The 24,942-nt window shown below is 38.2% G+C and overlaps 1 protein-coding gene across 3 annotated transcripts in view; it reads left to right on the forward strand.

The window, feature by feature from the left end:
- Window positions 1-24,701, forward strand: part of MCPH1 (microcephalin 1) — a 211,992-nt gene extending 187,291 nt beyond the window's left edge. For all 3 annotated transcript variants that reach the window (XM_067532028.1, XM_067532029.1, XM_067532027.1), the window contains 2 exons: window positions 18,432-18,669; window positions 23,251-24,701. In XM_067532028.1, coding sequence (XP_067388129.1) covers window positions 18,432-18,669; window positions 23,251-23,306 — 294 coding nt within the window. In that variant the 3' untranslated portion in view covers window positions 23,307-24,701. The remainder of the gene's footprint in view (window positions 1-18,431; window positions 18,670-23,250) is intronic.
- Window positions 24,702-24,942: the final 241 nt, after the last annotated feature.

Consider the following 24,942-nt stretch of genomic DNA (forward strand, 5'->3'; position numbering starts at 1 on the left):
ATTCCACAGAGATCACATCCAGTTGAACGATAAATCATATACTTCAACAGTTTTCTACTGTTAGTTTCAGAATGACTTTAAAGACTTTGCTATTAGTGCATATTAGCTTCAGTTTTAGCTGGCCTCTCTCTTGTTGTTTTAAAAATGGTGTGTTCCTTCCCATCTACTAAGTGGTTCCATTTTAATGCAAGTGACAAGAGAGTTGCATGATTAAAAGCTTTTTTCTTCATAAACTATTTCACAGAATTGGTGCATGATGATGACTTTTTAGTATTAATACAAATGTTATAAAATATAGTGTTAATATAATGAGATCTCTGAGCTTTGAATTACAAAATGGTAGGTACCAGTACCAATTACTGTTGTTTCATCAGAAGATAATGTATTGTGATATTAAAGTGCATCATTTCTTGGACAGAGGTGTTTTTACAATGTTAAAAAAAATTGAGGAACTATTTTAAGCTGTCATACTTAAATGCTGTTACTGACAGGTAAAGGGATCCCCTGATTACCAAGCACCACGCGGAGGAAACAGTTTCTTAACTATTTACAAGTTTATTTGGGGCAAAGAGGATGTGGGGTTTTACAAGGGAAAAAGGAACAGTATATATAACAAAACTATCTACTTTCCTTAACAGGGGGATTTAAGCAGATTGGAAGGAGAACAAAACACAGAGTACACTAGATAACGATTATATGAGTTTCAAAAGTATAATCAACTTAATGTTGCTAATACCCGAAAACTATAACAAGAATACTATTTAAAATCTTACCACCACAAGGAACAGGGTCATGACGCCTGACCAATGGGGGACACGAGAACAGCTCGGGTTCAAAACTCGGACCGGTTACACTCGACTCGACTCTCGCCCAGCAGAGGACTCGGGGGCGGGAAGAGGTAGCAGCTCCAGGGGATCAGTCTGGCGGGCCGACAGCTCTTCTGCCAGGCCCGCCAAAATGCAGCAGTTATTATGCACTCGGGCTATGCTTGGTACATGAGTGGTGTGCTATATTCGTAACAGCCGATGGCTGCCCTTGTTCGTGAGAGGTGTGCAGTATTCGTAACAGCCGATGGCTGCCCCTGGGCTTTTTGCAACGTCCCATTGTTTGCCATTTCAGACGTGCTATCTTAGGTGTGTCAGTCAGTAAAGGTCCCGATAAGGTCAGGTCTCAGGTCTACTGTAATTGCCCGAGCGGGGGCGAGTGCCGGTCACTAGATATTATACTGTCGCCACAAATGCATATATGTTATTCTCTTTTAATATAACTGAAAAGAACAATGCTACACTTTTTAAAGTAATTTTGCTGATGCCTAATTTATTTTTTTTAAAGTAAATTCCTTTCTATTTGTTTCACTGAAGCATATCAAAAAAGATTGAGAAAAGCCAAGCCTAAGAAATTTGAAGAAAAAGGAACCTACTGTGTTCAAGCTTTGACATATTTCATGAAGCTGTTGAAAACTAAGGCATGAAAGCTAGATTTATGAGCTTTTCTAAAGTTATTTGTAGATTCCCAAGACGATTGTGTTCCCATCACTTACTGTAGCCTTTAAAACTCAAATGACGCTTTAAAAAAATTCAAGTTTGGCACACATTGCGGTACTGTTGGGCGTCTTAATGGCATTCAGCTACAGTTAAGGCAAGGGGAGAGAATGTACTCTGCCTTTGCTAAATAACTGTAGTTTGTTTTAGATGGAAGGACTAGAATATGTATATTTTTAGGATAATAAAACTAGGAATTACTCTCAATGTAAGATTACTTTTATAATGGGCTAATACAATTGTTTGGGGAGAGACTCTTTAGGGAGCATCTCTGTAACCCGTCACATTCGCCAGGCTTTTCCTTTCAACAAGCTCACTGATTTTGTTATTACTGGAATACGAAACCTTTTTCTTTATCAAAGTATTATCCATCTACACTTTGCCAGGTATAGCAAAACTGATGACAGCACTGGATTTATCATTTACTGTTAAAGGCTGATGGAAGCATTCCTTCTGCCTTAGCCCCCAAAACAAATGTCATTCTTGGAGTTTGCTGCAAAATATTCTATGTCTTTTAAAATAATTATAATGCTGGGCTTCCCAAAACAACAAATTACATAAAAAGCCTAAGATAATTCAAATGATGCCATAATTTTTATATATGTATTTTATGCAAACATTGCTCCCTTGCCTAGTATCTTGATTTGTACAATAAATTCCGGGATTGTCAGTGTGTGTCAGTCTGAAGCCTAGAGTGTATTTTGAAAATTTTTGAGTCAGTATGAAGTAGTGGAAACATCTGTAAGCATGGTTCAGGGCTGTTTTGGTTCAAAATATCCCAGATGGAATCATCACTGGGTTTCGTAGTCTGTTACAGTCCAGTTTTTAAGTTCTCAGTCAATTTGACTTTATGAATTACACCCATACACTGTATAGCTACAGTAGTAAGGAACATATCTGTTCCATGCAAAAGCTCCTAGACCATTGTGCTATCAAAAGTACCAGACACCACCCTTACTCGACAGCTAATTTGCATGCAACAGTTTGATTCATTGTCTGAGGGAGACTGCACAGATGGTGGATTATTTTGGCCCATTTACCACAGTTCTTCAAAACCATCCACATAACAATGCAGTCAGCACACACAACAATCCAAGACACACACAGCCCTTCATGACAGCACACACCACTCATTTGCTGCCTACACAAATCTTCCAGCACTGTCCCTCTGTCCATCTTATCACTCTGAAGCCAGAATGTCTGTTTCATTGTGAAGTGATGGAAAAAGCTACCCACATGACTGAGAGCTGTGTTTGCTCAGAATGTCACCAGATTCTATCATCATTAGGCCCAGTGAGGACCAGATGGAATGTCAGTGTTCAGAGGTTCTGTGGCTGTTGGAATGTGACAGCTGATCAGGGAAGATGGGAGTAACAGCTACCTGGGGTAATAAAATGGTGGTTGTGCCTCCAGCCAGGGGGCAGCTCTGTGCATGAATTTAAGGCAACATACACAAACAGCAACATTGCTTACTACAGCACAGCCTGTGGAAACAAAAGCCCTGAAATACTACCATGGCTTAACTGCCACTCTGTTTGATTTTCTGTTCAATAATATAGACTGCTTTGTGTTGGCTTTGTGTGTTCACCACTGTGGTGTTTACAGGCACGCTGATGAGAGACCTGCTACAAGTACTGAAATAATCTGATTCCAAGCTCTGCAGAATTGGGTACAAATGAAAATAGTTCCCATACATGTATGCCTCTTTATTAGTCTGTGGTACATCTCTTAAGGGGCTGCCTCTTGTCAGACTGTACTTAGTTTGTTAAATACTATACATTTCAGCATCCTGTGTTAATGTTCCCTGAGTTTTTGTTTGGGATCAATACACGTTTGTACCTCTTGGCAATGTCCTTCTTATGTTTCTCTCAAACCAGATTTTGCCACTTATATTCAGTAGCACCTTACTACTCAAGCTATTCCATTGAAATCAATGGGAATACTCATGGAGTATGGTAATACTTGATTAGTAAGGATATAACCATTGGCCTTATATGAGCTGAGAAGGTAGATTCTATGTGAAAGCCACATGGCAAAAATGGAAAATGATCACAAGCAGAAGGGGGATATATCCAATGAAGCAGTGTTCCCTATTGCTGTCATACAGGAGATGGACTGTGTGAGAACAATAAGGTTGTTGTACACAAAGGTTAATTAATTAAATTTAATTAAGACAACCATATTTTTTATGGGTCCTAATCCCAGATTGGCTTTCCCATCTGAGAATCCAAACTAAAAAGCTGCATTCTATAACTGCACTCTTAGCCGCCTTCAGCTGGCTAAACATGCCCTCACATCTGCCAGAGTTAACCTCATACTCACTGCCATGTGACAGTGCTTGTGAGGATATGTATAGTAGTAGTCAGCCTTTGCATCCTTTGGTAAAAGCATGCTCATTTTTGTATTACATGCCTTTTTCGTTGTTCATAATGTTCTTAAACAAGTTATTTGGAAGCTAAAATTTTCAACACTTTCTCATCTCAACAGTTTGTTTATTTTATTTCTGGTTCAGCTACTTTTGTCCTACAATCTGTGATCTGGGTTGCAGGGAGGGAGGAACGCCTGATGTGAATTTTATCCTCAACTGCTTCTGAGGAAGCAGAATCTAGACACTTCAAGAAGTAGTCATTATTGAAACTTAAAATACAATCAATTCTGGAAAAAATCTCTTAATTAATTTGTAGATTATTGCCAGTTGTGCGGCAATTCCCATCACACACATTAATTTATTTTGTGTTTTTCTGACCTATTTGAATGGATGCAAGCAAGCAAGAATGCTTTCACTTAAAGTCATTCATCTTTCTTTTCCTTTTTTGTGGGTGAGTTAATATAGTAATGAAAACCTCATTTAATAATGTAAGTTTCTTCAAGTATTCTCCATGCAGGTTCTCCACTTCAGGTGTCAGTGCGTCCCGACACCATTGATCGGAGATTTCTGCAGCAGTGCCTGTCCGGGCTGTGCATGCGCGGAAGGTGTCTCGCAACTCCATTGGCGTCTCAACTGCTGCTCACAGGGCCTTGACCCCCTCAGTTCCTTCTCAACCATCCCCGGCCTGAGACGGAGCTCCGCAGCACTCTCCTTGCCTGAGAATAAAACCAAAGATAGATAGTTTTAGAGAGAGTTTTACTCATAGGTTTAGTCATAGGATAAATTAGTTAAGATAAGGTATAGTTTAAGGGGGAAAAAAGGGTGGGGGGTCATTCCTCCTAAGACAACACAAGATGCCTGGATCACCAGGATTCAAAAGATGAGAGTCATGCAGAGATGCAATCCCGGTCTCCGATGGACATGCTCTCTGTGTTAGGCACCTCAGAGAGGAACATATTCCAGCCAAATGCACCCCTTGCACTAACAGAGATCTTGGCCTGAAACTCATTCTTATGGAGAAATCCCTCCAATCCAAATACGATACCAGAGAAAAGGACAGGGATATGGCTCAAACCTCTACTGGCAAGAGGAAAAGAGTCGCGACCTCGCTTAGCAGAGACGCACCAAAAAAAAAATCAGTCTCTGATCAGCCCTCCGGTCAGCTCCGGTTTGCCCTCTATAGCGAACACATCATGGGAGAGCACAGTTGATGCCTCGACTACTTTCAGCACCAAGAAGATGTCGGTGCCGAGTTGCAAACTAGAGTCTGTCACAGCACCCTTGACACTGGCCAAGACAAGGTCGAAAACCACCATGGCACAGATGCCACCGCTATTGGCACTGTCATCAGCACCATCATTAATCTTGGCACCGAAGAAGACAAAAATCGAATTCATGGTACTGAACACTGTGTCCATTGAAAAGACCAGCTCTGTACCGATGGCATCGAAGCAACAGCCTCAGCCCCACACATGAGAAGATACACTTCCATCACATTCCCCTCTCTTCAAGACCAATATATCACCCAAGCAGCAGGCATCACAACAATCAATCTCACCCATCACTACTCCACTCTTCAGCGATGATGAGGATGTCATGCAAGGAGTTTTCTCCCCATGCTATTCATCCCCAGTCACAGCCTGCACCTGCATCTAACTGATGGGCCATATGGCCACCACCACATTTGTGATACAACACGCCACACTATACATGCGATACCTTCAAGAATGGCTAAACTCAGTTTACACACCAAGCAGGCACAGCCTAAACAAACAGTTAACATTACCTCCAAAAATCAAAGAGACTGAACTGGTGGACAAACCCAAACAACATCTGCAAGGTGATACCATTTCAAAGACACCTACCATCAGTCATAATTACAACCGATGCCTCACTGATAGGCTGGAGCACCACATGCAGAATCTTACTGTTCAGGGGCAATGGACTCCACTGGAAACTCAAATCCATATCGACCTGCTCGAACTAAGGGCAGCACTCAGGGCTTGCACACACTTCCTACCACAAATGTATCCAAATAATGACAGACAACACAGCCTTCATGTTTTACATAAACAGATACCCGATCCCACTCGTTATGCACAGAGGCCATAAAACTCTGGAACTGGTGCATAAATCACAATATAGACATATCTGCCTCATACTTCCCTGGGTGTATGAATACAACGGCAGATGCACTGAGCAGAAAATTTGGCCTCAAGCACGAATGGGAGCTGAACAACTGGGTCCTCCATGACATATTTCAGTGCTGGGGAGTGCCAACCAAAGACCTGTTTGCAACAGCAACAAATCACAAATGCAACCATTGTGAGAGCAGGACGAGGACACCAATCCCTAGGGGATGCCTTCCTGCTCAAATGGGAATCGACACTATTATATGCATTCCCACTATTACCAAGGGTGATAAACAAGATTTGCTGGGACCAGTCCTCAGTCATCCTCATAGCACTAGCATGGCCCAGGCAACCCTGGTACCCTTACCTAACAAAAATATCTATTTGGGCCCCCCAGCAACTCCCAATACAAAGGGAAGTTTTATCCCAGAATGAGGCACAACAGTTCATCCCAATCTGGAAATATTTAACTTGAAGGCTTGGAGGCTCCTTGGTTCCAGCAAATAGAGAGGACGTGTTTCAAACAAGTCCAACTCATGCTATTTAACAGCAGAAAACCTTCACATGCAAAATATACTTGCAGAAATGGAAAAGATACAAGCTGTCAAGCGAAGCTCACTCAAGCAGTCTCCGCTTCTCTACCGCTAGTATTTGAATGCCTATTAGAACTAAAAACATCTGGCCTATCAATAAGCTCCATTAAAGCACACCTCGTGGCCATTAGCACATTCCATCAAAAGATAGAATAACTACCAATATTCTCACACCCTGTCACCAAATGCTTCCTAACAGGCCTGCAAAACGTACCCAGAAATCCACGATCCACACCAGCATGGGACCTAACCATTGTACTAAAAGCTCTCACAGGTCCCCCCATTCAAGGCCCTAACCACGTGCTCACTTCTTCATTTGTCAATGAAGGTAGCATTCCTAATTGCAATCACCTTGGCTAGAAGAGTGAGTGAGATAGGTACCCTCATGGCATGGCACACCCCCGTATACCATTTTCTTCAAAGACAAGGTCACCATGAGACCCCACCCAAAATTCTTACCCAAAGTATCATCATCTTTCCATGTGAACCAAGTCATACACCTTCCCACATTCTACCCTAAGCCTCACAATGACCAACAAGAGGCTAGATGACATGCATTAGATGTAATAAGAGCACTTTCATTTATCTAGACAGAACAAAAGCGTTCTATAAATGACCGAGACTATTCATCTCCACCACAGAACGATCAAAGGGAACCACAGTATCCACACAGACTATCAAAATGGATATCGAGCTACATACATCTATGTTACAAACAATCCAAAGTGAAACCACCTGCCCATATTAGGACTCATTCCACAAAGGCGGTGGCAACCTCCATTGCATTTCTCAACAATATTCCTATATCAGACATTTGTAGAGCAGCAACATGGACCTCCAAACATACGTTCATAAAGCACTATGTGATCATGACCAGTGCAGATATGGACACACGGTTAGGTTCCACAGTGCTAACATCAGGCATCAGAACCACTCCGAAGTTCCCTGGGACACTGCTCTACAGTCACCTGAAGTGGAGTACCCACAGGACTCAAAAGAAGAGAACACAACACTCAAAGAAGAGAAAGTTACTCACTCTGTGTAGTTACCGAGGTTCTTCAAGATGTGTGTCGCTGTGGGTGCTCCACTATCCCCCCACCTCTCTACTTCATAGTCTATAAATAGAGCTCCATGGTAGAGAAGGAACTGAGAGGATTGGGCACATGAGCAGCAGTTGAGGCACCAACGGCACCATGAGACTCCCTCCATGCATACGCGGCCCTGACAGGCACTGCTGCAGAAATCTCCAATCAATGGCACCGGGACATACCGACACCTGAAGTGGAGCACCTACAGGGACACACAGCTCAAAGAACCTCGGTTACTGCACAGGGTGAGTAACTTTCTCTTGCATGTTTGCGTCCCCACCCCTACACAGACTTTCATATGAGTAGTTCCATTGATGTCAACGGCATTTCTAACATGTGTAAAGTTAAGTGATTTCAGGATCGAGGCCTAAATTCAGAAGGATTTTCTTTAAATTTTCCATAAAAATTCATTTGTGCTGAAACCAAACATGGAAAACTTTCAATTTAGAAAGTAAAATGGAGTTATAATGAAACTTACTATAGTTTGCAACCTTAAAGTTTTTGATGTGATGTATGTGTACTCAATTTGTAAGATACAAATCTTAGTTTTAACTCATACTGATCTACACTAGGGAAAAAGCATGTGTGTTTGATAAGCCTAACTTCTTTGTGTGTGTGTGTGTGTGTGTGTATATATAGTTGTCATATATTTATATTACACAGTATTTAAAAAATTGTTCTGGTTCGGTGGGAAAAAAGCAAATCTAAACTAAAAGTAAGTAATTTTGTTCTGCTTTTTTCTGCAAAAATTTGCTCTGGAGGAAGAAGTGATCCAAACATCTTCAAGTATGATTTTGAATATCTGCCAAACAGTAGATGTGTTTGCCAAACATTTTCATATAATATTCCCATTAGGACTCTGTCTTTTTAGAGAATGTATTGTTGAAGTTAGCCTTACTTATCAGTCTATGAGATTTGAGAGAAGCAAGGCTTGTCTGTCAACACTTAGTGTAAAGAAACATTATTAATAAAATTGTCTGCATTCTAGTTTTCTTTCACCCTTCACCCTCCTCTTTGCCAAGAAACACTCCTGTAGAAAACTATTCAGGAAAAAAGAGAAAAGTGTTTTGAAAGAATTTCCAGATAATATAGTCTTTGTTGTATAACAGTTGTCCTTATAACACATTTCACATCCCTCTTGATGTTGTCAACAGGAGAAATTGCAGGGTAATTTTTCTGGTGCAAATTTTCAAACAGATGCTCAAACTTTTGCACACCACAAACCCCTTAATGCGTGCACACATGGATTTGCCTGCACACAGTCTCCACTTGTGAATGCATGTTGGGATGTTGACATGTTTTTCAGTCATGCAAAAAGTATGAGGCATTCTGTCATTTGAAATCTTCTGCTTCTATAGTTTGACAAAATGGGAATCTATACTTTAGCTGGGCTGTGTTGATAGCCTATAGAAAAGTATCAGTTCCAGTTACTATAGTAGAATGTGGATACAATACTTTCAGTAATTTGCACTGAACATTGCAGGTTAAGTTTTCTTCACACAACAAGCGTCTGCACCAGTAATAAAATTCCTTGATGCTAATGAAGGAAAAGTTGAGACTACTGTAGCTATTAGGGCAGACAGGCTGACCCAGGTAACTTTTGCTGAGCATACTGCTGTGGCTCTGATAATGCCTGCTGGACTATGCACTCATATGCAACCCCATTAACTTCAATGGAATTCTTCACAGGCAAAGGACTATGTTTGCATGGAACAGCTAGTATGTTTAGGGCATATCCAGTTCTTAACCGGATCATATTAGTTATGAAGCACCTAGTTTTACAAATCCACTATTTATATTTCAATATAGTTTTAAATGAAAATATTTATTGAATAACATTTTCAACTTTAAAACTGTTTATAATGTTAAATGACCTAATAGCAAACTTCTAAAATAAATAAAGTACAAACAGGATCAAACCAACTTTTTAAGCAGTAAGATATAACAAGTTTGCACTTTGTTACTATCTAAACAATTTTACTGTTTGGTTTGATCATTTTCATCTTTTTCTACTGACATTTAGAAAGATGAAAAACTACAGCATTTCTCCTTGGACCTACACAAGATAGCCTGCATTACAATACACTTCCTTGATCCCCGTAGGATCTGCAGATTCTCCAGATGCCTCACTGCAGGATAACTGTTCTCTTTAGCTGTCTTCATTGCATTATGCTATTCTTTATCAGAAGTAGACTGATACTTTACTTCAGTTTCATGTGTGTGTTCCCTTGATCTTCAAATGTGCCTGGGGTTCCACATAAGTTTTTTGTTTCAAATTTTTAGTGAGTGACAGACTATCTGAAAATGTAGGACAACGTAAATGCAATAAATTAGGCTCATACTCTTTCCTAGTTGTTTCTGAATAATTACAGTGTCAACAAATACAAACACTAATGGCCCAATCCTCAGAGATGCTGAGCACCCTCAACTATATTGAAACCCAACTAAAGTTGTAAACTCAGACCTTAAATTTCACCCAACTCCATTAAACATTTACTATTTTAAGAACCGTCTTCTTGCTAAATTTGTAGCTTAATGGAGCATGTTACTCTTTGTGCCGATTTACCACTCTGTTACACAATCAGTTTTAGGCTGCTGTAAATCCATTGACGTCAGTGCCATTACACCAGCATAAAGCTGGTATAACAGAATGGAGAATCAGACCTTCCATCTTTAATAGTCATATCCTGTTCCAGTTGAAGTAAATGGTCAATTTCCCATTGACTTCACAAGCAACAAGATTTGATCCTCAAATGTATGCCATAAAATACACATCTGCTGTGAATGACAAGCATTATGGACATAACTCTGCAGTCATAATACTGAAAATTGACCATTAATAAATCACATGTATAAATGTGCACTTTACCACTTGATTATATAGCTATAAATTTGTATTAATGGTGGATTTTATTTGATGTTATACTTCAGAGGCTTGGTAAGCAGACTCTGTCTTTGTGACACTAGCCTAAATGTAATGTTTCCTTTAGCTGAAGTAATTTAGGACAGTATTTTTCCCTTAATCTTTGTGCAGAATTTCATGTTTACTATCAGGAGATAGTATGTTTCAGGCAGGAGAATACTTCTAATACAACACTGTTTTTCTTAAAAGATGTGCATTAGCACTTATGTAGTTCATAGGAAGGGAGTAGTTTCACTGATGAATAATTTTTCAGTTAAATAAAAAAAAAATGGTAATATTTTTATTGCCTGAATTTGAGAGGCTGTTCTGGAGTATATTGTTGGGAAACCATATTCATAATTCAGAAACGCAAAAGGACTGATAACTGTAAAACAAATAATAGTTTTTAAACCATTTCTTTAACCTAAATTTGTTTTATACCAGTGCATTTTTAGTTAAACTCGAGATATCTACTGCACTGTACCTTAAAAAGACCTAGAATAAATTGATACTTCATGTAACTTTCAGTGGAATGCTAATGAACTGTGTATGTCAGATATATAGCCTTCTGCTCCTAACCTCCACTCCTGTGTCAGAAGAACAGAAGAATCCCATGCACTGCTACTGACTGGAGACTGACTGGCTAGGCAGTAGTTCAGCAGAAAAGGACCTGGGGGGGTACAATGGACAAGAAGCTGGATATGAGTCAACAGTGTGCCCTTATTGCCGAGAAGGCAGCTAGTGGCATACTGGGCTGCGTTAGTAGAAGCATTGCCAGCAGATTGAGGGAAGTGATTATTCCCTCTATTTGGTACTGGTCAGGCCTCATTTGGAATACTGTGTCCAGTTTTGGCCTCCCACTACAGAAAGGATGTGGACAAATTGGAAAGAGTCCAGCAGAAAGCAACAAAATGATTAGGGGGCTGGAGCATGTGACTTATGAGGAGAGGCTGAGGGAATTAGGCTTGTTTAGCCTGTAGAAGAGAAGAATGAGGGGGGGATTTGATAGCAGTCTTTAACTACCTGAAAGGGGGTTCCAGGAGGATGGAACTAGGCTGTTTTCAGTGGTAGTTGATGGCAGAACTAGGAGCAATGGTCTCAAGTTGCATTGGGGGAGGTCTAGGTTGGATATTAGGAAAAACATTTTCACTAGGAGGGTAGTGAAGCCCTGGAATGGGTTACCTAGGGAGGTGGTGGAATCTCTCCATCCTTAGAGGTTTTTAAGGTGCGGCTTGACAAAGCCCTGGCTGGGATGATTTAGCTGGGGTTGGTCCTACATTGAGCAGGAGGTTGGACTTGATGACCTCCTGAGGTCCCTTCCAACCCTAATCTCTATGGTTTTTTCCTTTTCTCATTCCTGACCTCATTCTCCCAAAATCAAAAAGGAGCATGAGTGTATATATAAAAAGATAAGAGATGCAGTTTAATATATAAATCTTGAGGGTTCTTATTCCAGCCTCACACTGGTGCAAATCAGAAGTAACTCCACTGATGTCAATATATGTGTCAGTGTAGCAAGATCAGAATCAACCCTATGACTTTTCTTTTATAACTTTCATTCATCTCCTCCTCCACCTGATTATTTAATCCTCTGTTATGACTTGGGCTGCAACCTACAAATAGGTGCATCTAGCCTTTTCCTGAGTCCCACTGAAGGATCAAGGTCTTTGACTGTAAGTACTTTTGTCCAGGGACCTCTTTTCATACATTCGTATAAAGTTCTGCACACAACTGTAGCATTTGATACTAAAAATGATAGTGCTTATGCAGGTGTCTAGTGTTTGTCTGTTCAGAAAGATTAATTTAAATTTAACAGCTGAAACAAAAATCCCAATCCTGCATAAGTGCAATATATTTCAATAAATCATACATTGCCTATTTGCTACTATTGTTAATATTATTTGTAACATAATACCCACAATCTGAAGAATTAAAAATGAGACATGAAAAACTGAGGAAAGTTGGTAAATTATTATTGTAATGAAGAAATGCTGCATTACTCCATCTAAAATTTTCAATACCTCTAATTTTCTGTCAGTGTAATGATGATCATCTTTTTCAAACTTTCAGTTGAAAGGGGCTTATAAGTGAATAATTTCTATTATCCATGATTTATAACAATGCCAAACAATGTAAGAGAGGTGCTTCTGCCTTTTTTCTGTCTGATAAAAGAACTAAGCTAATAGCTAAATCCTGAATAATGACTATAACCAGTGGGACTCTCTTCTCACGGCCACCTGATAGAAATATAATTAGACAGGAGAATTAGCATCAGTGTTTGATATCATAGCAGATGCTGGTCATGCCTGCTACGATTACAATTATGAAAAAGTTTCCATAACTGTCAGTTTGCACACATGCAATCTGTGGAAATACTCATTTCTTTGAGCTGAATTTTTCCCATGTATGGCCTCTGATTAGGATTGAAATTAGAGAGATTTTGCTCTAGCTTTAAAGAAAAAAAATTAAAGGCTGTGCAGCAGTCCCGGAGTGCTGCAAACTCTTTGATGTTACAAAGGCAGTTGGGTCATTTCACTTTTAAGAGCTGGATTGTGCCATTCAATCTCTAGTCCAAATTGGGGGTGGTCAAATGGCTTCCAGAGTGAGCAATATATTTTCTTTTCAAGACTGGCTGCTTCCACTCCCCTATGCCTAGGTTGGCTTTGAAAGCAACGCTAGCCCTGCAGAGTCCTTCTGCTGCCTGAATGCAAGGGGCCCCTTATTATTTTTAGCCTCTGGATGGTGAGTGAGTGCAATCACAGATTAGCAGAATCCTGTCTTTTCTTTGTATTTAGACTCTGGATAGAGAGAGCAAGTAGCTTTTATTTGTATCTAGTCTCTGGATGGAGAGAGCACGGACCTTCTCTCCTTGTTGTACACCTGATCTGGATCCGAGCATAATCAGGCTGGAAAGCTGCATTTAAAATTACAAGAGGCAGGAAAAGCAAAACTTAAGGTCCAAACAGAAACTTTATTTTGGTCATATTGCACATATGTACTATATTCTGTTCCTATTATTCCAGTCAAAATAGAGATTAATACATTATTCTGGGATTTTCAAAAGAGGCTAATGGGGGTAGGTGCTATCTGAATGGGATTTCAGTTTTTTAACTCCCTCAGACTCCTCTAAAAATCCCGACCCTAGCATTTATAACATAAACATGTATATCAAAGCATATGAATTGTGCAACACAGCTTGACCTGATGTTGTTGTTGGAATTGTAACATTTGCATTTCCAGACTCTCTAGCTGTGCATGTGCATTTAACATGACATTCATGCAATTTTTGCCTTTAATATTAATTTAATCCAAGTGTATTTCCAGTAGTAGGACCTGCTGTACAAATAAAACAACTTTTTCATTATGAGTCACCTCAACAATAAATGCTTTCAGGGAAAATGTTTGAACAAGTGGGAATACAACAGGCTTTTTAAATCATGTCCTGTAAAATGTGTGAAACAGCAGGATTACAATCAACTTAAACTGTATGTCTTCCATCTAAGAAACTCATGTCCTGGTGGGTTTTTAACATAAACAAAGTTTGTCAATCCTAATCAGTTTCATCTTGGAAATCCTAGAGCTCCAGGCTAACAAAAGCAGCATGGCAAGTTTAGCACAAGGTCCCTTGGAATCAAATCTGATTGTTAATTTTAGATAAACTAACACTAAATTAATGTCTCTTGGTGATTATTTTTTCTCCTTTCAGATGTAGCTGATTTGTCTAAATAAGTAACTCAGGAGATTAGTAGATGTTCTCAGTTCTCTCTGACGGAAGAAAAATGCTATTTGAGCTGCCAAAGATAGGATCGTTTTTATCATGAGTCTCTGTTTCTGGGTTGTTTTCATTACAGCATAGTATATACTCTAATTTGTTGAACTACTTACCTGAATGCTTTTTAGCTGAAGCATTTTTATATTTGCTGGGTGAATACACATTTTTAAATAACTGATAATTCATGAAAATGAGGGAATGCGATCACAGATTACCAGAATCCTGCCTTTTATTTGTACATCAGCAATTGCAAAGTGCATTATGGCTTTGATTGTGTACTCATTGAAGTCTGTTGGGAGAGCTATCTTAACCTCAGTGATGCAGGAGAGTAGGCACCATGTTTAGTGAACACTGTATATTCACATAAGGATAAATAACTACAACACATTTTCTGACCATAATTTGGCCCTTTTGGCCTATCTCAACTATGGGTATGTCTACATTGCCAACTGTTTGCTGATTGATGCAGTGGGAACAATAGAGCAGGTTATAGAGACCCAGAGGGCGTCTCCCTCCCTCCCACACCGCAGTATGGCAACATAAGTAAGTCGACGGGAGATATGCAAGCTACATTATGTAGATTGCATATTTTCTGTCGGTCCCTGGTGGCAGTATAGACCAAGCCTATATTAGCTTCTGGCTTCTCTAAAATGTCCTGTGAGTCAGTTTATACAGAATGAACTGTTTGTAGTTTCAGCAGCACATAGATCAACAACTTAAGAAATCTTCTTTTTTAAAGATAACCCTACTTTTCAATTTTATCTCAGGATGTGAAAGCTCTTTATAAACATTCATTGATTTTCACAACCCCTTGTAAATTGGGTGAGCATTTTTATCCCTACTGCATATATTTGTAAACCAAAGCACCAAAATCCTAAGTCACACAAAGTGTCAAAGTCAGGAGTCTACTTTCAGATCACATTCACTATTAATATTCTGCTAAAGGGTGGGAAGAGCACAATCACCCAAAACTGCATCTCTTTACCTCCCTCATTGATTTTGATTTCATATTCATTCTTCTTGTGAAAACTGTAAGCATCCAGAATTGCCTTTTGTCTTCCACCTAACTCACATCTTTACATTTTCTTCTTGTTGTCTTGGTGAAAAATGTCCAGCATCAGAAAACATCTCAGGTACTACTGTGCCCAAACTTTTATTTTTGCCTTCATCTGCTCTCATATTGACAACTGTAGCTCTTTGTTTATTATCTAAGAACCAGTTCACCAGGCTTCAACAAGGAAAATAGGGACATATCAGATAGGTTTGGCCTGTCCAGGTTACCATTGCTATAAGAACCTGAACTTTTAAATTTCTTGATTTTTTTAATTGTGCAGCCTTAACATTATATAACATAGTTTGTGCATTTATTGTATATGCTGTTAAACCTGAACTAGACTGAGGAGGCACTGCTGGGCTGAGGAAGATATTTCAATGAACTAATGAACAAGGACATCTGGCCCTTCTCTGATCAAGCGGTAGATAGTGTCCCAGAACCTGTACTTACACTCGAAACCTAAATAGCAGCTGCTGCTGGTTTTTTTTTTTTGTTTGTTTGTTTGAAATGCCACCTTCTTCCTGTGGTTGGCCATGAGACTTTATCCTGGCAGATAAAGACTTAGATGTGGTGTGCCATGCATTTGTGACTTCTAGATTTGATAGCTGTGTTGTACTGTACCAGGAAATGAAATCACTGACACAGAAAAAACTTTTTCTGGTGCAACGTGCATCCATCATCTTTATGAACATCATTTTGAATCATTGCCCTGATGCTCCAGTCATTATATACTGCAACTAATTGGCTTTTGAAAACTTTTATTATAATGATTTGATTATTTCAGCTCTAGATAGTTTAGCTGTAACAGTTAATCTTTAGTACTTGCACTAGCAACCTGACCAGAATAGTTCTGAACTTTATATTTGAGCTAAAGGAAATGACTTTTCATTCCATAGTACTCTCTTTGCCCTTTCTAGAGTATACCAGACTTATCAGGAGAAGAAATTGCTAGACACACCTTGTGTATATCAATCAGCCTTTTTCTTGTTTAATTTTAAGTACACCACTACATTAACAGTGTTGAGGACTGCACACTATTTGCGAAGGACTTCCCTTTTCTCTTTCTGGGTTATGTGTGGAAAAAGTCATCTAACCATGGAAAGAGTTTGCATTCAAGAGGTACAGAGTGTAATAAAGTCCATTTTATTTATATATATATATATATATTATAATATATAATATATAATATAAATACACACACACATCATTAATCTTAAATCAGGATTTGGTGGTTTTAAGTAATATTTTGTCCATTCATTCTCTGTATTCTTGGCCCAGTATGATCCTAGACTGAACAGACTTCTCTGGTATTCTTAACAATAATTTCAGCATTTCCTCTGCTAAACCCACTGTCCTCAGCACAGTGGGATCATAAAAGGGGTCTTTACCCTTATTGTGGCATATTTTCTCTGATTCCGGGTTCTGTTTGATTGGGACGGGGGGCCGGGAGGGTTCATTCCATTATTCCCACCAAACCTTCTGGGCAAATGTAGACAGCGGCCCTGCAGGGAAAACATTGTTTTGTTTCCTTCCCCAGGTTCAGAATTATATTCTTTTTCCTTGAAATATGTTGGGCTCTTTCAGCTTTGCAACTGGTTCCAGCTTCTTCCAACAATACAAATCTATGATATTCTGAATATGGCCCTTACGCTTAGTCATTTACATGTTCTTAACCCAAAATTGCATGTGTGTGATTGTGACTAAGGATGCAAGGTACCAACTTCCCATTGAAATTCATCAGCATACCATGCCTTTCTTTTCTAAGGTCCAATCTACACTGGAGTTTTTAGCAGCAGTGTAAATAAACCAGAATAGTTGCACCGGTAAACCTGAGTGTCAGCTGCACCAGCACAAGCCATGGTTTAGAGTGGCATAGCACATCTCTATACCAGGGATGAAATCCTGCTCCCTTTGAAGTAATGGGAGTTTTGCCATTGATTTCAAGGCAGCCGAGGTTTCAGGTATTTACACAAGTGCATGGCTACATCAGTGCTAAAGCCCCCAGTGTAGACAAGTCCTATTTTTAAAGGTTTCCCTCAATATCTCTTACAACTGGCTCAAAGTCAAATAGAAGATTAAATTTAGAATGTCCTGGTCTTAGTGGTTAAAGCCTTCTAGTGGCTTGGAGCTGGGCTCTCAAAAGACTGCCTCTCCATTCATGACCAAGATTTACCATGCTCCCTTGGAACAATCATATGTCTATAACCAGAAGAAGCAGAAGATAGCAGTTTTTCAGCATCTTGCCCATATTTGTGAAATTACTTCACACAAGACCTAAAAATACACACCATTCTCACCACCTTTGGAAAGAAACACAATACCCTTCTCATCAGCTTAACTTTTTTATTAAAAATTACTATAAAAATACAAAGAGAAAAAAATCCCTCTCCCTCTGTTGCAGAAAGGGAGGGAGAGAACCAAGGCAGAACTTATGTTTAAACTACCTGCTGCATTTATACATTTGTAAAGCATTCAAATACCATGTTAGAGTCAGCATTGAATAAATTCCTGGCAAGTTTATGGAACTTCCATAGCTTATGTATATATGCATATACAGACTATAGTCAGCTGAAGTATTTCTATATGAATAGCACTGAAGGGGGAAATATTTTTTAAAATAATTATGTTAGGATTAATGTAGAAGACAAAAAAATCCGTTTAAGTACTTCAAGAAATGTTACATAGTGTAGTCACAATTTTCCTGTACCTCAAATTCTTTTAATTCTTTTTGGAATTATAGAAATCAAATAAGTGGCATATAGATATTTTGGCTTTTATATCAAGCCAAAAAAAAAGTCAAAGAAAAAAATCAATAACTAGTGAGTTAGCTAATCATGGTATGATTTACCCAAGAGTGTCTGAACCAACATTTTACTTGAGAATGTAAAAAATTTTTCCTAGATGCAAAGACTATCTTCACTTGCTGCTTATAAATGAAAATGAAACGTTAGTTCTTAATTTCCTTGTTTCATTAAAAACAGATCTGCAGACTTCAACGACACCTGTCATCAGAAACATATCAGCAAGACCTCTTTTCAAGTCAGCCAGTAATGTTTATATCCCTTACCAGTCAACCGCCATGTGACAAGCTAGGTGAACTTGTACGGTTGTGTGGAGGAAAAGTGTGTAAAACCCTACGTCAGGCCAAAATCTATATTGGAGAATATTTGGGAAAGAAGCAACCTGAAATAAAGTATTTATCAGAAAAATGGATACTAGGTAAGAGATTTAATTTCAGCCCAATATAATATTATGAAATGTGCTTTCAAAGACTAAAGGTTTGTCTACACAGTGGGGTAATGTGTGATTTTTAAAGCACACTAATGTGTTGTACGTTAATTGGCCCTTGTAGACTTTCTGGTGTGTTCTAAAGGTTTCCTAGTGAACTTTACCATAGTGCACTTGGTCCGTGTGAACCCTGCTGGTGCTCACTAATGTTCCTATTGTGCTTTATCAGTGCTGTGCACTACATTCAAGAGCACTAGGGAACCTTTAGTATGCACCAGCATGGTTTACACAGGCCATTTAAAAAAAACCTGACAACATGCTGTCAGACCTTCTGGTAGAATTAGGGTTGAGCTATGTTGATTTTAGGACCCATCATTGTGAATTGGACCTAACATAATGCTGTCCAAATTAATTCAAATTGTGCCTTCCAACTTTCATGGGACTTTTTTCATTTAAATGTGATACTCGTCTAATTAAACTAGGTTGTGAGAGAACTCCCAGGAACCACTCTCTTGAAAATGTCTGGTAAAAATGTTGTCTTGTAAGATTATAAAAATATGTAGGGAATATGCTCAGCTGGTGCAAATTGCCATAACTCTGTTAACTTCAGTAAGCTAGAACATTTTGCACCAACAGAGGATCTGCCCCGTAGTGTATAATATGTAATTTAATATATGCGTCTGAAATGTTCTTTGCTATAACGATCACCCTACTTGAAGAAAATGTCTTGCTAAAATCTGTGGGTGCTGAGTTCCTGGGAGTTACTAGTCTTGAGATTTTTCATAAGACACCATAGTAATTAGTTTTAAGCTTGTACTTCTTGCAATCAGTTGGGTATAGGTTTGCCCTGCTTCCCACAGAGGAAGACTTGGTTATCTGCTTGGAATTCACAGTCCATACGCTCAGTGTATTTATCTGTTAGATAAGCTCCATGTCGTCCTCTCCTAAAAATTACCTTTTTGCATAATACAACCCAGGAAATAATATATTTGTGTTTTGAATAACGGTGGTCTTAATAAACTAGTTTTATTATATATACAGCAGACACTAAAGCTTTCAGATACTATGCTGTTGAGTGTGGTATAGGAACCAAGATTATATGAGACAGATAAAGGACGATCCTAGTTAGGTGTTAAATAAATCAGTCTGATTGTAATATTGCAAAGTCCGAGTGAGAACATTGCTGAAGGTTGAAGCAGAAAGAAAACCTGGGCTATCAGGGAGAAAACACTTGTCTGAACAAAAGTATAGTTGATACTTCATAAAAGAAAAGATAAAATTATGAAAGAGTTGAAAGACAAGTGAGTTTCTATTTAGATATGTTATAAATTGATCTGCAATTTGAAAATCACTCTCTAAAGTCATAACAGAATTAAAGAACAGGTGTGCCAAAAAAAAGGAAAGATTAGATGAGAGAGCATATTATGGTGTGTAAGAACTCCAGAGAACCAGAAATAGGGCATGAGGGGACGACTGAAATTGTGATGTAGTAAATTAAACAAGACACTTGGACACATTAGTATTTCAAACATAACTTGCAGATGGACAGAAATAATAATGCAGACTGACACTCTAACTCCCATTTAACAATTTATGCAGTGTAATACATAGCCAATGGATGTGGAGGGTAATTTTTATGTTGTTTTCGCCGATGTCCATATTTTTAGTCCAGAGATCCACTTTTCTCCTGTAACTTTTTCAAATATTATAGCATACCACGATATTAAATTCTGATGGAAAGTAATACAACAGTTCTTGCCAAAAATTATGGCCTCATCCTGATAGCCTTATAATTGCATTCTTCAGTTTTAAACAACTGACTTTTGGGGTTTTTTCTTAATTGTTTCACTTTCTAGATAATTTTTAATAAAAGACATTGACACAGGATTCTTAAAATATATAGAGAGACAGGGGGGCTCTGGAGGTGAGATATTTCCTCTACCTGACTGCCAGCACAGGTCATTAAAGTTAAAATTTGCGTAAGTACTTGAGCCTTTAGTTACATGATTCATTGGCACCATGGAAGGATGGTGAGCCAGGCCCTCAGCATCTAGAAAGAGACGCTTTACAGCACACTAGCACCTCTAACTTGGTGTATCTAGGCCTCCAAGGAGGATGCTCTGGCACATTAGTGCTTGTCAGTGCCATAGAGGAAGGGTACAGATTCAAATTTTTGCAGCTTTAGCCCATCTCTAAAAATATTTCATATACATATGATTCAGAATTTATATACAAGTTCCATATTGCACTGTATAGCCTCTCCTGTTAGATTTTTAAGGAATCCCAATTGAGAATCCCAATTCTTCCATAGAACCAAGGGGGAGAGTGAAACCATGCTATATGACAGAAACTCTCAGGCCTATTTCAGTTTGTGTTGTAAATTCCTTGAGACATAGACCTTATACAGTTCCAAACACACTGTCAGCATATAAAAAATAAATGAACTAGAAAATATTTTTAGTTCATGTAATCGATCTCCTTTCCAATTCAGAAAGAAAATCAAGCTGTTAAAAGAGAGCCTGGTAATTATTGTGTATGAAAAAATTAATTTACAGCCCTCAGTAGGTAAGGGTATGACTACACAGAGAGAAAATAGCCACAGTACAGTCACAGCTGGCCCAGGTCAGCTGATTTGGGCTCATATCACTGTATAGACATTTGGGCTTGGGCTGGAGCCTGAGCTCCAAGGCCCTTTACCCACTCAGGGTCACCACGAGTCTGAATGTCACACTGCAATTTTTCAGCCCTTGAATCCAAGCCCAAGTCGGATGGCCTGGGCCAGCTATGTGGGTTTTTTTATCCCTGTGTAGACGTATCCTAAATGTCCTGCACTATGTATGTTAAGCTGTGAGAGCATTCTATGCAGTGCCTCACTTGCCTTTCATTAGTTGCATGTTGTCCCTTCATACTCTGCTGTGAGAGTTGTGTGGGTGGAGTTCTGTGAAAACCAGTCTCAGCTGGAATAAGCTGCCACTTAAAACATTCCCCTTCATCTTGCTAGTGGTATTGAATTAAACTGTTATAATTAGGCTTGGAAGAATTAGAATTTTTTTGTCAGTAAATGTCGGTAAACATAGATTTCACCACACACATGCAAACCAAAGAAAAATTATTCCCATCAATGATGATTGAAATGTACAGATAGGCAAAGTAAAAAAACTGCTGCATGAGAACTTATTAGAGTTTGATTTAAGGATATTTCCTTTATATATTATGACATTTGTGTTTCAAACAGCTATAAAGCTTTAACTTTTTGAATCTCAACATCTACTGTCATTAGATAATTATCATCTGATCCCCCCCCAATTTCCTGCAAGTGTGAAAATTTAAATCAATAAAAATAGAAAAAAAAAAGTTTAAAACCCCAAACTTTGACAACTGTAAAAATTCAAATTGATTTAAAAAAAACAAAAACCCTTAAATATAAACATTGATAGTCTGTTAAAAAGACATTTATTTTAATTGAATTCTACCATTTGTAGTTATAGTGAAGCAATTACTTTCCTAGATCACTTCATTGCAGTGCTTTAGAGTTGGGCTTGAACCAGATCTCTGAATCCAAAGTCCTGAACTTTGCAAGAGGGGGACTGTAAACATCCAGATTAGGCTCTCAGTTTTGCAAAAGGCCCTATCTTTATAACTGACTGACCCAAAATCCTGTAACTGAATCAATTCCAATAGGTGCAGGTTTTCTAGGTGTAGACCTAGATTTATACCCCCACACCTACAATATTTAAAGCGTGCATGCAGGTATTTGTATCTATAAATTGTGGGTGTACATACATACCCAGGAACCAGTGGAGGCTGAGTACAGACCTTTTTGAAAATTTTTCCCTTCCAATCTGATATTGAAAGTATCTTGGATATCAGATTTATACAAATACAAATCCAGCCAAAAGTCTAGATTCATCTGTTCCTCAGCTCTGATTTAGGGATTTATCCTATTTTGTTGCTCTTATTGTTGTCAGAATGTATCCCTAGTTCAAGGGTAGTCAGTATGTGGACCATGGGCCAAATCCAGATTGCCAGGTCCTTTTGAACAGACTCTGAAATCTTTTTATTTACTTATTATATTCATTATTGTTATTATTTTTAATGATTTTCTTTGGAGTTTAGACCATGACTATACCTTGACCAAGAAATGTGGACCTTGTCAAAAAATAATGGACTACCCCTGCAGTTTCTGCAATCTAGTTAGCTTCTGTCTATATACATTCTGCTCTCCACATCTAGTGTCAGCTGCATTTTCACTATTGAATAAATTAGTCCCACAGTCAAATATCTATGTATATAGTAGATATGTATGAGAGAGAGAGAGACATTTTTTTTTAAAAGCAGATTGGATGTGTGTGTATATACACATTTCATCATTAACATATATAGTTATGGTCCTTCTCACTCCCTATGTTCTCAACTCCTCAGTTATATCAGAAATTCAGACCGCTGAGTTGATCATTTTGTTAGTAACATATATTGTGTTATAAAAAGTACATATTCGCTTTTTAAGAAGCTGTTTGTTATACATTCATCCTAATATTCTAATATAACATACTTCTTTTTCATTTCCTATAGATTCAATCACTCAGCATAGGATATGTCCTCTGGAAAACTACATACTTCAGCAATGAGTTAACTCAAGAGCCTCCTTATGTTTGTGAGGAAATTAGCAAAGGGTCTAGATTTTGATTAAGTAAGAAGCTGAACAAACAGTGAATAAAAGATTTTATAAAGAGACAGTAATGGATTTGAATATACAGCCAAATGTTTGGTATAGTCTGGTCAGTTTCATGTAAGTGTCTGTCTAATGAAATCCTTTGATTAGTCTTTTGTAACAAGGTATTTGCCCAATAAAAATCCTTTTGATTTGTATAAATTTTTGTATAATATGCAAGTCTTTGGGCCTAATTCTGGCCTCATGTACAAGCATTATACACTAGGAGCAACATTTTCAAAAGCACCTAGTTGACTTATGCTCCCAAGTCCCCGTTTCGACGTAAGAAACTGTCGCTTAGGTGTGTTTGAAAATTTTACCCTGGTGAAATAAATCCAAACTGAAACAAAAATCAATCTGAAGAAAAATTTTAAGTGGACACGGGATTATGTCTAGTTTGGGTTTTTTTTAAAGCTTCGTATGTTGTATATATTTAGATATAGTTCTACAACTCATATTTCAGGGATGACATATCAGCACTGATAAAGTAATCGAAAATCAAATAATTTTACTGCAGCATATAACACATGCCTTTCAATCCCAGTCTTCACCTCAGAGAACTGTTAATCTAGGACATTGGAAATTCTGTACTAAAAATAAAATATTCCAAATAGAAATCACAGAGCTAACAAGATACATACTTAATAAACATCACCATTTTATCACACTTCTCTAGCTCCCTCTTATATTTGTGCACTGAAGCTGAGATTTTCAAAGTTACACAGAGATTTCTATGCCTAATTTCTATTAAAACTGATGTTGATCAAAATAATCTAGGGTGCTTGGAAAATCTCAGCATCATTAGCTAGTGTGGAAGTTCTTTGAGGCAAGAACTTTGTTTTCATACCTGCCCTGTAAAGCATGTAACACACACAATTGATAAAAACACTAAATAATAATATAACTATATTCTGAAGGAATTTACAACGCACCTGATATTCAGAGGTGTTGAACACCTAAGAGGGAAGTGCAGGTGCTCATCACCTTTGAAAATCAGGTTCGGTGTGATTTATTGATGTCTGTGTTGCTAATCTTTCTGAAATGTAAGGAATTTAGAAGCATTCTATCTATACAAAAGTGTATTGACCTGGATAAAAACTTTGAGCTTGGTAATCAGGTCTGCCCGCATAATTAATTTTTATAAACTGAAAATGATGATCCACTGCCTTCACTATTTACCTACCACAGCAATGTTAACAGAACTAACAACATGGCTTCACTCTTCACAGCTGACTTCACAAGTCCTTTTATTAAGAAACTAATAGCCAAAAAGAAATAATTGAATAAATAAGTTATGACGTGACTATATGGTTCCCAGTAAATAACCAAATAAATTTTTAATTATGTTGTTTAACTTTCAAAATGATGACCTTCTAATTTATTCTGTAGTCATTTTTAAGTGTGCTACACATAACAGTCTATCATTGCTAATTTATGTAATGTTGTGTCCCAAATCAGTTTTCTCATAAATCTTTTAAGGTGGATCTCAGCTATTTGAAATGCAACCTCTCTGATCGACTTATCTTTATTAGTCACATCAGTAACAGATTTTA

The sequence above is a fragment of the Emydura macquarii genome, unplaced genomic scaffold (genome assembly GCF_026122565.2).
Source record: "Emydura macquarii macquarii isolate MOO-44397 ecotype Brisbane River unplaced genomic scaffold, CSIRO-AGI_Emac_v2 contig_3238, whole genome shotgun sequence".
Classification (NCBI taxonomy): domain Eukaryota; kingdom Metazoa; phylum Chordata; order Testudines; family Chelidae; genus Emydura; species Emydura macquarii.